We start from the raw sequence: 16,016 nt of genomic DNA, 5'->3' as shown, positions 1-16,016 counted from the left end.
AGCCAGCCTACCCCGATCTCAATCGGTACTTTTATAGCAACTTAACATTCGTACTTTCCGTCCAGTCTTGGGTACAAGATACGTTTATCGAATTTGATACCGAATTTCTAGCTACTATCTTGGGGGTACCGTATATTCCTGATGAGATGAGGTGGATTCCACCCAGTGGTGGGGACGACTCCATCCACTATATCGAGAAGTTCCTTATATTCTCGGTGTTATGCGATCGAGAGTGCGATCATGTGCGGCGGGGTAGGTACATGCTCTCTTCCCCTAGACTTATATCCCGCATCGTAAGCCACAACATCTTGCCCAAGGGTGGGCATCAAAATGAAATATCCATCATGCAAGCTTTCATCACCTTTGCACTTTATGTGGGATATCCCATCGACTTGGCATACATTATACAGCGTGCCATGATTCACCGGGTGCTACATCCTGAGGTTTCCATCCTTGGGTACGAGCGTCTCTTGACCCGCATTTTTAGGTACTTTGGGGTGGATTTCACCAATACTGAGGAGTTGAGGACAAACATGGGGAGAATATTGGGAGAAGGCTTCTCTCACAAATGGATATTCAGGATGGGCCCTATTCTCCGGTTCTGCTCGCCGATGGCGAGGAAGGAAGGCCCCAGGAGTAGCGCCACCTGGAGGAGGGCGGGTCTTCCCGTCGTAGGAGGGCCCCACCGGCACCTACCATTGACTTAACTCAGTGGGCTTCTCTCTCAGCCCAAATGGGAAGGATAGAATAGAATCAACACTTTATGGTCCGCGGAATGAGGGACATCAACTCTCGGGTTGAGCATTGGGAGAGGTTCCTTCACCAATACATGCCTCAGCCTCCGCCTCTACTAGAGCGCTAGAGGTCTTGGCTCTACATCGCTCTCTTGTTTGGTTTCCCTGGGTTACTTCACTTGGTTCCATTATGTTTCGGACTTATGTTTGTATTATTATTATGCGTGTTTGTCCATGCTTGCACTTAACACTTGGGTTGTAATATTTTAGAACTTAAGCATTTTATTAGTTATTCTTTGAAGAACAATGAACCACAACTTTATGGGCTGTCAGCCAATCTATTCCCAAGATAAAATCGAAGTCCTTCATATCCAGGATAACTAAGTTGGCTTTCAGATCCTTCTCACAAACCAAGACAGGACATTCTTCTAATACTTTATCTAGTTTCACGACAGATTTTGTAGGTGTACTAATCATTAAACAGCTAGATAAGTCCTTGGGTGTTAAGTCAGTCTTTTCAATAAATGTAGATGAGATGAATGAATGAAATGCACCCGTATCAAATAGTACAAAAGAAGGTATAGAAGCGACTAGTAATGTACCTGTCACAACTTCATGGTTTGCATCCGGTTTAGTACCAGTTATACTGAACACCTCTTCCAGACGGAGGAGTAGGAGTACTCTTCGTCACAGGGGCAAACGGTTGACTCGTCTTCTTAGGGCAATCTCGAGCGAAATGTCCGGTCTGCTTACAGAGAAAGCAAACGGTTTGCCTTGACGCAACTAGAGGTACTGGCCACGGGAGGCTTCGATTTACCGGTCTAGGATTAGCATTCACTGACCTATTAACTGGAACACTCATTGGTAGTCTGTTTGTGCATATCCTGAATTTTCGCCTACACTCCTAGGCTGAAAAGCAAGAGTAGGATAGGGTGTAGGTCTAATGAATCTCTTTTCCGTACGATTCACTAATCCGAGATTCCTTGGTTGCCATGGCCTTTGAACACGAGCGCTATCATTTCTCGTCTCTTCCAGTTTTCTTTGCATTCGAACAATCTGGGCATAGCTTTTAATAGGATGAACAATATGATAAACCCTGGTTGCAGATCACAATCCCTTTAAAAATTTCTTTGCCTTCGCACGATCAGGCGTCATAGATTCTGGGGAAAAGAAAAACAGTTCTTCAAATTTCTGTTGGTAGTCAAGTACTGACAGAGTTCCTTGAGCTAAAGCCATGAACTCGGCTTCTTTAGCATCCTTCACTGCTTCTGGGAAATAGTTCTTGCAAAATGAATCTTTAAAAATTTCCCAAGTAACTACACCATCATGTAACTCTTTAAGAACCGGGCGGGTAAAGGTCCACCAAGCATCGGCTTTATGCTGAAACTTCTGTTATGCAAATAGAATCTTTTGAGCTTCAGAGCACTGCAGGTGGCGAAAAGCCTTCTTTAGTTCCCACAACCACTTGTTCAAAAATAGTGTGTCCTTAGTAACGCCAGTAAAAGTAGGCACTTGCAGTTTCAGAAAACTCTCCATCAGTCGGGAGTGGGGAGTTCCTGCTAGCCTTTCTACATTAGTGACAATGGCATTAGGGTTTCCATTAGCAGCAGACGGGTCTCATTATGTAGAGTCATAAAATCCATCATCATCTGATTAAACTGCGTAGCTTGTTGCTGCATAATATTTCCCATGATATTAGCAATATCCCATAAACTATTTACCGGCGGAGCACTAGGTGGTTGAGTAGACGTTTCACCAGTCAGTGGAGTCTCCTGATCAGTGCCACCATCAGGTATGGTTTCACGCAGTATGTCTTCATTCTTAGTACTGTCAGTACCAACATTGCGATTCCTCAAATTAACCATTTTGCAAAAATCGAGAGGAATCAAACACCGGAAATTGAGGCTTTGTTAATGTCCAATTGAATCCAAAGTTGGGACAACTCAAATTAGGTTTAAAATCATCAATATAGCTTTCAAACAATCAATCATAGGCTCAAAAATCAGAATTTCCAAAATCCAACAGCATTTGGGCTTTCTGCCTTGGTTGGTCGATTGGTTGGTCGACTGCCCAGTCGACCAATCACTTACTCCGCACGAAATTCAGAGTTTTAAGCCATATTTCACATTCCAAACTCATTCTAAAGAGTCAAGGCTTGAGGGTTAGCTCTGGGGTAAAGCTTTGCTAGGGTGTCTAAGTGTTCTAAAGCTTTCACAAGGCTTCAACAACTATGGTTGGGAAAAATAATAGTGAGACGTCTACGTCCATAGGGATACTTCCTAGGTATCCAATCAAGTTACCATTGAACTATCCAAATTGGAGAAAGGCTCCAGTACATCACAAATTAGATACGTGGGCTAGACTTAAGGTACAATGACATCCTTTATTATCTTATTATGTTATTAATTCATGAGGGTTAGACATCTACTAATATATCTTTATTAGGATAAATTTAATGTGTCAGATGAATGTCAACGCATTTTTTTAATAAAATTAGGCCATGCATAGCGGGATTTTAAGGTAAAATTAATGAGAGAAACAAAAAAGACCTCAACATTTATGATGCTCCACGTCCTACTAGTCCAATAGAGGTTCTAGCAAATCAATAGGAGTACCTCAAAGTTAGGAGGACATCTGAAAAGTGAAAGGTATACAATTTTTTAAGCAGTCCTGCAATTTTAATATTTTTTTATCATTTTAGAATTCTAGTTTTACTTTACCCATTTACTTGTAAAATATATGACAATCATGAGTTTGATGTATGGTAGGAAATATCTGCAAATAATAAAAGCAGCAGAGAAAAACAGAATATATCTTCTACAACTGGTCAGTAGAGTTTTGCACATGTTGCATATGAGATGGTAAGTTTCTTATGCACATCTTGTGAAATTCAGTAATATCATCAATAGATGTGAATTCATTTTCCCTAGTTGTCATGTTTGGTTGTTTAGAGTTGAGGATGTTACAAAAGTTAAATTTTATAAGAGAACTCACCCAAGAAAAGATGGTAGCTTCATAAATTCGGCTGCCAGAGAGATTGTGGTAAGATCTTTTGTTTCGATTAAAAATAGTTTATAGAGAATACCTAATATTTTTTATCATGTTATAGACTAACTTATTTTACATTTGTTTATAGGAAAAACTTGATAATGAATTAGAGAAACAACTACAGAGACTGCTTTTGAGGTAGTCATTGGGAAGGAACGTCCAGGGCGGGTTCGTGGTGCAGGTGCAAGAGTTACACTTACTAGTCATCACCTCACTCAGAAAGATAGTGAGATGTGATTGGATAGAGAACAAAGTCAAAAATTGAAGAGTTGACGAATGAGATCAAATACATCAAACATGAATTAGTGGAGGAGAAAAAAGTAGTTAGTCAACTTCGGCTTGAAAGGACCCATTTAACTCAACTTCTAATGCATAGGTTTGGTCACAAAGTTCAACTTACTTATGTAAGTGTAAAATGTCTTTATGAATTTTATTGTTTTATTTTCGTTATGAATTATTGACATTTTATTTGTACAGCTGATAATGGAAGCTGTTGAGGTCCTTTGCTAGAGTTGGACTGCGAAATCCACAGAAATTTGAAGGTTATTTGCATCTGCCTTATGATACTCTTTTGTTTTTGTTTGATTATTTGCATATGCACTATAGTATGGCATGCATATGGTAAAGATAGAACCATTGTTTTGTTATTGTTAGTTATGTTTAAAGTTAATACTCTATTGTTAGTTATCATTCATGAAGACTCATTGGAGATTTCGGCCAAAAAGAGGAACCGAATACTCTATTTGTCTTTCAAAATAAATGAGAAACCATATGACTTTAGTTATATAGATGCTATCAGTGGGAACCTTCCTATGAGTCTCACCTTGACCCACTTTCCCACATACAAAATGGATAATTGGCTCTTTCACCCAGAAAAAGAAAAAAGAAAAAAGAAAAAAACTGGATAACTGGCTTAGTTACTGCAAACCATAAGCCAATGGGTACTTTACTAGTGACTGATTGAGCCTGTGGAAACCTACCCAGTGGAAACTGGGATTCTGGGAACCTTCAGATGAGCCTCTCTTCTTAATCCATACATGCACCATTCCAATTAAATATCTGTTCGGATTAAGTAGTTGGACCCTTTTGGAGAAGACAAACCCAGACACATGATTCATGATAACCTTTTCCGGTTGAACCAATGGGAACCTTGGTCATTTGAGTCTCACCATGATCCATTATTCCAAATATGAAATGGATAAGTTGGTTGATCCTTGTGCAAACAATAAATATTCTCAGGATCTCTGCACATGTAGCAAAGAATCAAGATTTGTACAGTTACTTGGTTAGGTCTGGATCTTTTTCTTGAAGTCACAAATTGATTAAGAAATAGAGTTGACTCTTATACGATAACCTCCCTCAGTTTCCACACTTTTGCTTAGTTCATTGTCACAAACTTAATAATATGGATTAATGAGTGATTAATGTATTTCTAACTACCTTCTTTCTTTCTTTTTTATTTATGTTTAGGAAATAGCACCTTTAAATGTGGAATGTGGAAACAAAATGCTCTTTTTATCAGGTTAAATCTTCATTTATATGAATTTAGTAGTAATGTATGTTCCGTTGAGATTTGGTTGGACTCTTGACATTGCAGTAGCCTAGATAGGAACTGTAACACAACCACCTCAGTAAGCCATAGAATAACTGAACTAAAATCAGAATTAGGACCAAGAACCAGTAACATACTGACATAGGTAGAATGGATAATTACAACAGAGCACCAGAAGTTTACCCAGGCTATGAATCTCAAAATGATGACATTATCATCTCCTGGCAAAATACTCAGATTTAGTACTCTTGTATTGATCATTCTCTATGTGCAAGGAAAACAAGAAAAGGCAGGAGTTACTTATATTTACTATTTTGGAACCAAAAATTTCCAATACAAATGCCTGAAAATGAGAGGTCAAAGTGACTTGAGAGTAGTATAGGGGAACTTTTGCAGGTCAACTGCCTCCCTTCTGGTTGAGAATGATCTTGTCACCAACACTCAGGGCAATTCCCTGGGTTTGGCTTCTTATCCTTATGTACCCCCCCCCCCCCCCCCAAAAAAAAAAAAAAAAAATTCCCATCTGCTTGTTTCTCCACGCTGATATTAACCAATGCATCCTCCCCAAACACACTCTTTGCATAGAGATTAGCAGCCAAGAAACCACATTCTCCATCCATTGCAGATCTGAAACAAAATCAACTGACTGTAAGACCCCTAAGAAGAGCATGTGAAAATTAATAAGGTTCCAACAAAATTTCCGCACGGAAGACTGCATAATACTTGTATCTGTGTATAACATGGACAACATATGGGCCAAGAGGACCTAGTAAATGTGAAGGAAAAAATGAAGACTTGCCATTAGGGAGCTTCAAATAAGAGCAAGATGAATTGTACACAACTTCAAGTGAGAACTAGACTACTGTAGGATAGTACATACACTTCCAATACAGGAGTACAGACAGATGGACCGGTTGGGGCAGAGCCTATTTGCAGGTTTTGATTTTTACACTTGTGCCTGAAATTTACTTGGATGAGATACCACTCCAAGAATCAGATTTTTTCAGGAATGTTATTTGTCAAGATGTTAAAGATCTCTAATAATAGTACTTTTATTTGTTTGCTATAATTATATCAAAGACCCTATAACTCAGTTTAGTATATTTTCATTCTTCTTTGTATGTAACATGAACATCCCATTTGCACTGATTAATTTTCTTCATGACTTCAATAATTAGGACTTGGAGAAGAAGATGAACTGGAAGAGCAATTGGGAAGGTCAACTCGAAGGGTTTGTTGTGTTGATCTACTGTAATGATATTTAGAATTTGTGTAATGAAAATAATGAGCTATCTAGTGCAACACATTAGTGGAAAAACACTTGTATATAATGAGCTATCCAATGCAACACTTAAGTGGAGGGTTTTCCTACTAGTGTTTTTGTTGATTTGTTTCCTCTTTGTCTCTCTCATTCATTGTATTAGGTTTCTATTTGATACTTCTTTCTCTAGGCTTATCCCCACATTTTGGTAAATCCTAGAAACTACCACTTGTTTTTTTTGATTGGATGGAGGGATAGGACTAATTATAATGATCTTTCTTTTATTAGGTAATCCAATGGGAGATGGTTTTGGTGGCAGAAGTGTTTATGAGAATTAATAATTAAAAAACAAAATTTGGCGGCATAAGTCATAGAATATAACGACATTTAACAAGTGCCGTTGAATATTATATATTCGAACTTTTACAATGGAGTTTTCAAAACGTCGTGAAAAAAACACATCAACCACAATATATGGTGGTGTTTTGAGAAAACGCCGGCAATTAAAGGATTCTAAAACGCCGTCAATGAAAAAACATATAATGGTGTTTTTGAAAAAACTGGCAATATGAAGACATATGACAGTGTTTTTAATAATCAAAGGCAATGTGAAGATATATAATGGTGTTTTCTTGAAAATTGATGTCATAAGTCCCCATCACCGGCATTTGTTGATTGTGCCGCGGTTGTAATACGACATTGCTTGTGCCTGCTTTTTTTCCAGTTTTTAGCAAACGCTAGTAATTGTTTACAGCGGCATTTGTAGGCTTCCCGCAGCATTTATAAAGCACCTCCATAAGACCATTTTCTTGTAGTGAATTATTTATTTGGATGTCTTTATATTTGTTAGTACTATTTGGGTTTATTTTATTTTATTATTATTAAATTGTATGGTTGAATCATCATTATTTGTATGAATTAGTAGCTTCTCGAAAATGTCAATGTTAACACTCAAATTGCCAGTTGGAGCCAAGAGAATACCAAACATTTTATAGAAATAATGGTTAAAGAAGTTAGGGCTTCCAGCAAAACAACATCTACATTCAATAAGATAAGCTAGAAAAACATTTGGAGAAATTTAGAACTAGGTCAAATATCAATTATGACATGAAAAGCTGACAAACAAGTTCAACAAGTTAAGGCAACAATATGTCAGTTTCAGGAAATTACTGGAAACTACAAGATTTGGGTCGAATGCTATCAACATAACTGCCACTATTGATGATAAATCATTTCACATCAAGGTAATTTCGGCTATGTTTATTATTTTATTTGTTTAATTGTTTGTTTGTTTGTTTGTTTGTTTGTTTGTGGTATTAGTATTTTATTTGAAACAATAGAATATGAATCATAGACTTATATACTACTTTGTGCAATGTTTACGACATAATAATTCAGGTCATGCTAAGTTTAGGAGGCACGGCCTTCCTAAGTGAGAAGGTTTGTGTAAATTTTTGGAGGTATACATGTTACAGGTGAGGAAGTGATAATTCTTAATACTACATTGCAACCTACAGTACAAGATCTGTGCTCAACCATACAAGATTTCAGTACAGATTCTATGTCAAATTTGCCCAATTCAGCATAGAAGCATAAAAACTGCATTATATGCCGAATTGAAAAATTTGACATAGAATCATTGCCAAACAACCCCAAATTAACCTGGGTATTGATGTATGCACCAAAACAGTAGCTTCCATGCTTGTTCTTGTGTTTCTCCTTCAGGGTACTTTCTACTAATTCCTTCCTCAATATACAAGTCTTTGAAAATGGTTGGAAACAAACAGATTTTCCACCCTTGGTGTGTTGCTGTATGTGATATTAACTTGATTATTTTTTCTTTGGATGTTGGCAATGTGGGGCGAGATTCACTCTGCCTCATTGTTGTATTTGTATGTGAAAGAAGATCTAATCGCTGGTTTTTTTTGCATGATCTCTCATGAAATTTGATGGAGGTACCTCATAGTGTTCCTAGTTGGATACATATGCTTATATCTAACAGAAATCTGAAAACCAAGAGAAATCTTTAGAGTTGAAAGCTGAGTGCATCTGAATTCTTTCACATGTCTCACCATGTTTCAATCACGGAATAATACATCGCCGATAAATCGTGAAATATCGGCGAAAATTCAGTGTGTCGCTCAAGACCGATACGAACCCCACCTGCGATAAGAAATATACCAAAAGTCGCCGGAAATTTGTCGACAAATCGACTGAGTTCGCTGAATTGGCGAAATATCGGCAAAAGGCACCGTTTCTCTGCATTTTCCGGCGAATTTTTTCACTTGTTCTGCTACTTCCATTAACTCTGTTGTTGCTTCTTTTGTGAAACGTAGATCAAAGGATTGAGAATAAGAATTGCCAAAAAACAGAGGAAGCACCTCAAACCACACTCAAAGACAAGCCACGTCCGTCACCGCTACAACCCACCACTGTTTCTCCCTCTTCCTCTCTCTGCAAAATCATCTCCAGCGAACAACAAACCCCTTCTCTATCTCTTTATGCTTCTATTTGCAAAAATCTCCTGCGATCAACGAAACAAACCTCTTTTAAGTCTCTACTTGAAATCGACTTTTTTTCTTTGATGGTTAAGCTTCATCTATTCATCAATGGCGATTGTAGAAAACTAGAAAAGTAAGGGCATGACTCGTGAGAAAGAAAGAGAGAGAGAGAGAAGTCTTAAAGTGATGTGACATCTCTGCTTTTGTGTTGGGAGAAAAATCAAGAAGAATCATGCGTAGTTTTGGAAAAATATTAAAATATCCATCAAGGAGTGTGTGGTTCCATGACGGGACCCATAATATTTAAATTTAATTCTTGTAAATGTCGGCAATATTTCGCTGACCACCGACACCCAAAATTAAATCAAATTTTTGAACCATGGTTTCAATATGATAAGCTGCTGGGAGTATAGTTTATCATATGGTTATTACTGAACATCTTCCATGTATTACTATTTTTCATTTTCTATAACTAATCAGTTCAGATTAAATTATACAATTTCAAAGAACACCTCATGTACTTTATGCTTTTCTAATTGCTGATTCATATAACTGTTATGAGCATTAAAACAGTTCACTTATGCATACACCTGAAGTAAGACAGCAGGTTGACCTTACTAAGGAACCTGAAGTAAGACAGCAGATCCCTTCATACTCCAACTGAATTCTAATGAACCTGTTTGGCTGGCTTGTTTTGTTGTTTGCTCACTTGCACCAATTCGAAGGGGGTGTGAATTGATGTTTAATCTTTCCTGGAATCATCAGCATGAATGGTTGTTAGCTAATTCTTGACATGTCACTATCATCTTCTTCTGTGATATATTTTTAATTTTATTATTGTTTCATTTCTTGCCAATTCATTAGTTTTTCTCAATTTGATCCAAAATTGAGTGCATTTAAATTTTCTTTATAAGTCAGAAACTGCATTCTTGCTCTAAATATTCAGATCTAGAAATATGGAACTGATGCATCTTTCATTAAATTCAGATCTTGGATGAATGCCACCTTGATCAAATCATGATAAGCCTGGGTCTGATATGTTTCCAGCACTATTAGTAAATTAAAAACATGAGTTTCAATCGTAGGTTTGTTTCCAATTTCGGAGTGATTGGATTGTGAGCCGATTAAGTTAGCAAGTGAACATTTTCCTCTGAGGTTTTTGAACTGATTCATTTCAAGCTCTTGGCTTTATGCTTGGTTGTGTTTTGCTGCAAATTTATGTCATTGTCACTCTACCTCAGGAATAATGAAAGCAGATCTGTTTGATTTTCAAAGCATCACTTCTCTAATCATGTGTTGCACATTTTATTAAATATTCCTTTACTTGTGTTCACCCTGTCCTCCCATTTCAAGATGTCAACATCTAGTGTTAACGAGGCGAGAACTTTTTACCTGAGATTTAAGAACACCATACGCAATTGTGAGCAACTGGCAGCAGTCAGGATTAGCTTTAAGACATGCAAGAATCTTGAGAGGTTGTATCAAGGGTGTGTTACTTTCCCTAATGGATGCTCCTTTTTTTGTTGGTGTCAGCCAATAGGAAAAATACCCCCACCTACTACTCCATTGGGTATGCAAACACAGCTAGAAGAACCACTAATGACAAGTTTTGAAGTCTCAAAATAAGGGAGTGCAACAGTTGTGACGAAAAAGCGTTTGTGCTTTCCCAATCTGGACTTCTATTCTTCGGTGCCCCCAATATTGAATTCTGGTTCCAATTCTGACTTGGTGTTTCATAATATTAAGAGCAAATTGCATTGACACTCCAAAATGGAAGCCTTAAAGCACTGACACCCCACATTATGTTTAAAAAACACAAAGACCCCAAATTTGATTTTTTATTGGATATATTTGTCCAATTTATCACTAAAAACAGTCTAAATACTGTTAATTATAGGGATATTTTTGGAATTGAAACAAAATAAACATTGACTTAACTGTTTTCAATGATAAAATTGGATAAATATATCCAATAAAAATCCAATTTAGGGGTTTTGTGTTTTTTAAACATAAAGTGGGGTGTCAGTGCTTTAAGGTCTCTAATTTGGGGTGCCAGTGCAATTTGCTCTAATATTAATGCACTTCTCCCTATGGCTTCAGTCCCTAGTCATTGAATCTGGATTTACTCGAGTGTGTAATTAGAAGAATGACAATCATAAATGGGTAGACCCGTCCAAAAGTTGGCCTTTCAAGGAACACATTCGAGAAGGGTATTTGATGCAGGAGATCAAAGGTCATACTTGACGTCTCAATGCAGGAGGAACCAAGCCAACACTGCTTCTATTGCTACACTACTCTTATGAATTGAGTGCAAAAATAGACCTGCTTTCTGAACCATCATCTGCAGTTGTTTCTACTGGATATTCTCAACTAATTACTCTCCCCATTTTAAGGCCGGAAATGCCATATTCTCTGATTTACACTCAAGGACAACTCCTTATAAAATCATATCAAAAGGCCATGTTTTTTAATTTACTCTAGAGCAAATTACACAGCACCCTCTATATTTGGGGTAAAACTATTGACCACCCACTATTGCCTCATAAATTACATGGCACTCACGTGTAAATTACAAGTTACTCGCAATCAACCCTACTATTAAAATAAATTATGAAATTGCCCAAATGCCCTTACTTTTATTTAAAACATTTAAAATGATCAATCTACCCCCATTTTAATTCTCTTACAGTCAACCCTAAGGTGGGCCCTTTACCCATTTTCTACCTACACTTCACCCAATTGCTATGGCCGGAAACCACCCAACCCTCTCCTGCTGGCGACCATCGCCCTCACCATCCTTTTTGAAAAATCACTTGTCAGAATCAGGTTAACCAAATAGTTTTTCAGACACATTTACTTATTAGAATCAGGAGAATCAAATAGTTTTTTTTTTTTTTTACGAATATAATTCTATAGAACTTAATTCTACAGAATCATGATTCTAAAGTGGATTCCAAGGAATTGTGGAACCAAACGCGACCTAAAGAAACTCAAATGAAGAATATAAATTTTTTTTTCTTAAAATAAATGAAAGTATTACACCTTGAATCTCATAACCATATGATCACAATTTTCTTGAAGAAAAAGAAAACAAGAACCTTTTTTGATAAGTAAGAAAAAAAAAAAAAGAAAAGAAAAACAAGAAACCTACGTGCATATGCATGTAGAGTTTAATTTTGCTAGTCTAAAACAAAAATCAATCTGATGAGATCTGGTTTGATTAAAGTGGACCTGCCATTTTATCGGTTTGGTTAAAAATTCATTAGAAAGGATACAACAGAAAAAACGACTTTATCGGAGGGTAAATGAAAAAAAAAAACAAGATTAGGGTTTTGCGACTACTTAGCGAGCCCGTCGCTGAAATAGGTCGTATCTTGAATCGTCTTCCTCCTCGAATCTCAGGCGCATGTTTTTGCCCTTTCTTCCTCACCCGGAAGATCACTGTTGAAGATTGATCGGGATTTTCGGCAGTTTTGAGGTTGTGTTGCTGGATTTCATCTTCGGTTGGTGGGATAATGTTCTATTCCTCAAAAACCAAGCTCAGATTTTTAACGGCAAGAAGTGGAAAAGATCCTGCTGTTAACGTCATTGGCGAGGCCATTGCACCTTTTACAGTCATTTTAGTCAAAGAAGTATACTACGTTCTTTGAATCGTGGTTCCGAAGCGAAAATGGTACGAAGATTCCAATTCCTCCATCAGCTCTGCCATATTTTGTTCTTCTTCTCTAATCCATACTTCCTTAATTTTTAGGGTTCTAATTTCCCAATTCAGTTAAGCAACCTCGATCGTCCACCAGGTTAGTATCTTCCATCAGTTCAATTATTTCATGTTTCTCCATAATTTTTTCCTTCGGTTCGCAGTCAGTACATTATAAAATGCATGAACCGTGTTGGTTCTTTACTTTTCCATTAATGCAGGCTGGAGAAGTTAGTCAGATTTCAGCCCCCCTCTAAACAGTATTGTTAAGTTTTATGACACTTCACATTGTAGATAACATTATTCATCTGTCCAGCTGCCCTTTTCGTTTACTTCTTATTCTTCTTCTTCTATTTTTATTTTTTTATTTTGGGTTGACTTTTCGTTTACTTACATAGATTCCATCACCCCCAAAAAAAAAATCTAAGACTCTTAACGTTACAGATAAGGTTTAAAATATCCAAAATACATTAGAGCAGGATGACACAATACTGGATAATGTCTTCTAAAATCACTTGACCTACCTTAGCTACAATTGACTCCTTGTCTGGGGAGCCTTTAATCCTAAGGATGCTGGATTCAGGATTTTTATCATGTCTAGTTTTGAGTCTTTTGACCCTATCTATTTACGTCTTTCAAAGTTCTTTTGCCGCATAAGATTCTTTGTTCTCCTCTCTCCGTCTTTCTCACTGATCTTTCTTTGCAAATTGAAGAGGCTGGAAATGTTAGTAAGATTTCAGCCACACCTCTCTCTAAATAAACTCTGTTTTCCATGTTCCATCCCAACTCTCTCTCTCTTCCCCCTTCACAAAATAAAACCTATTTTCACATGATATATTATGAAAACTATGAAAACCTTTAAACAAAAGAAAAGCTTAATTTTACTCAATGTAATAAATTGGAAATTCTGTAATGGCATTATAGAAGGGAAAAAACCAAATTTTGTTTAATATATTAGACCCAAACCAAATTTTTTCAGAAAAGTTTCTTCCTCAATTTGAGAATGTTTAAAAAATTAATTTACTTAAAAAAAGAAAGCAAGAAAAGTTACGTGCATATGCACTTGAAGTTATGCTAGCACTGTTGACAACCCGAAAGTAGAATATGGCGTAAGCAATTCAATATCAATGGTTTGATAAGTGTTTTCATTTTATCTTGTCTTTGGTTCCTCTCCTTTTTTGGGTTCTCCTTGAGGTGACTTTGCAATTTGGTGAACTTTGAAGAAATTGAACATAGGAATGCCACTAGCAGAAGAAATTCAAGTGTTAACATTTGTTGTTATCCATTTTTTTGATGCTGCTGACACTAATCATATTATTCCAGAAAACAAGCAAACTCATTCTTGTCAGTGTTCTTTTGGAGTGGGTAGGATCGGCAATTTATTATCGTAAGTACCTTTGTATTTCTTAATTTGCTTAATAGGTTTATTTATGATTTTCATTTATGAAGGATTGTTTATCATACATATTGATCTCATTAATTTTAGTCTTGATTTTACTTCTAAAATTTGGGGTTTCCATCTCTATATCCTTCTAAAATTTGTTTATCAATTGCTGATTGGTTTCTTAATTTTTTTTCGTATAATTTTTTTTACCTAGTATATCCTAGGAAGTTTTCCCTTCCCTTTCATTTGTATCTCTGTGCTTCCTTTCATCTTAGGCAAGCTTGATCTGGTGGTTATTAAATTATGGGTGCATTTATTTATCATTGTTTTCATTTTCCCTTGTTTCCTTGATATGTATTTTCTCTTGGATTCAGGTAGAGTTTTCTTTAGAAATTGTATCATGTTATGGTGACGTTTGGAACTGGAAACAAAATTAAATGAGCAGAATGAATTCAAGTTCCACAGTTTTTGCAATCCTTTCTGTTGCTTCCCACTGCAATTCCAATTTGCTTTTCTCGTTTGTAGTTAGAGTGTGCTTTACTGTATGATTTGGCTATTTGGCCTGTATGTACTTTGTAGTTTAACCCTCAGGTTAGGAACATAAAACTGCAAAGCTGGACATTGGATCTCTGCATTTTAAACTTGAACGAGAAATTGCCCAAAAAAAAAATTTGAAAGAGAAAAGTAAAGAAGATTTATGCTTTGGGGACGCAGTGAATAAACCACAAGCATCAGAGCACTTGCTGCACCTGAAGGGAAAAGTGATACCAAAATCAAGCTCTATTTTTACATCAGAGCACTTCCTGCATTGAGCTAGCTGGTGTTTTGATCCTTATCAGGCCATCTTTATTTGGCCTGCAATCACGATTTTAAATTTCAGACGAATTACAACTGTCCCACGAACAACTAAATGTTGAAGGTCTGAATGAAAATTGAATCATAGAAGCTGGTTTTTATGTTTACCTGAAAGGAAAAAAAAAGAAAAACACTCTTTTATGTTTTCAATGCATGCTACTGTAGTTTCCTAATTTGGTTGTTGCTTTGCTGATAGAAAGCTGTGTCACTATAAAGGCTTGGGTTTAATTGTATGAATGATTGGTTCCTACTTTCGAATGTAGATAAAACCCTGTAAAATTTTTGTGTAAGGATATTGCTTATGTGAGAAAAAATTATGTTTCTTCTCTTTGCTTTCTTGTTCCTGCATCTTAATTTTTTTATTCAGATATTTTGGTTGTAGGTGGGTACAAGTTGTTTTTTTGCTTCTATTAACGAATAAGCTACAAAGGTTGAAAAATGAGTCAAGAGCAAAGTGACTTAGTGGTCCAAGTTTGTCATTACATCATTACTATTTAAATTTCATATCAAGTATGTATATATTTTTTTCTTGTGTTATAACTTTTACAGTTAGTAGGGGAAGAGGGTAAGAGAGGGAGAACATTGGTTCTTGACATTCAAAACTTTACCAGTTGGGGAGAAAATCCATATTGACGTTAATCAGTTTGGGCAAGGTTGCAATGGAAGTACAAAGAAGTTATCCACATGGATTGGTTTGGTATCTGAAAATACTTCTTTGTTACTTGTCACGTACCCTAGTTGGCGGTTACTACTAGAATCATATAAAGAAGATGCATATGCTAAAGTAAAAATATTCTTTTTAGAAAACCATTAGTTTGTATGGATTATGTGCATAATAATAAACTTATCCTAACTAGCTTTTTGTATTGATGCCATATTATTGCAGGAAAAATTTAATATAGATGACTCTAGTAAGAGTTGGATTTTTGAAAAGCTCTGTAATTGTTGCAGAGATTACAAGTCACAATTGAAAGCCGACTATTA

At 36.4% G+C, this 16,016-nt stretch overlaps 1 protein-coding gene and 1 long non-coding RNA gene across 10 annotated transcripts in view; both read left to right on the top strand.

Annotated features, from left to right (window-relative positions):
- Window positions 1–1,789: 1,789 nt before the first annotated feature.
- LOC149019666 (uncharacterized) lies at window positions 1,790–6,601 on the top strand. Of its 2 annotated transcripts, XR_016173114.1 has the most exons (5): window positions 1,790–3,595; window positions 3,686–3,776; window positions 3,871–4,186; window positions 4,260–4,324; window positions 6,513–6,601. It is a non-coding gene; the product is annotated as an uncharacterized LOC149019666 (long non-coding RNA). The 2 variants fall into 2 exon arrangements; XR_016173113.1 differs by having other exon boundaries at window positions 1,790–3,776.
- Window positions 6,602–12,228: 5,627 nt separating this feature from the next.
- The window catches only part of LOC149019665 (uncharacterized), a 28,403-nt gene continuing 24,615 nt past the window's right edge, over window positions 12,229–16,016 (top strand). For all 8 annotated transcript variants that reach the window (XR_016173111.1, XR_016173110.1, XR_016173112.1 and 5 more), the window contains exons 1-3: window positions 12,229–12,769; window positions 12,848–12,893; window positions 14,117–14,180. Coding sequence is in view for 1 of the 8 variants with exons in the window: in XM_089153635.1 (XP_089009761.1) it covers window positions 12,767–12,769; window positions 12,848–12,893; window positions 14,117–14,180 (113 nt within the window). In the remaining 7 variants the exon portion in view is untranslated. The remainder of the gene's footprint in view (window positions 12,770–12,847; window positions 12,894–14,116; window positions 14,181–16,016) is intronic.

This window comes from Hakea prostrata, chromosome 4 (assembly GCF_041222555.1).
Source record: "Hakea prostrata isolate BN-2017 chromosome 4, UWA_Hpros_2, whole genome shotgun sequence".
Lineage (NCBI taxonomy): Eukaryota > Viridiplantae > Streptophyta > Magnoliopsida > Proteales > Proteaceae > Hakea > Hakea prostrata.
This window is presented reverse-complemented; position numbering and strand designations above follow the sequence as displayed.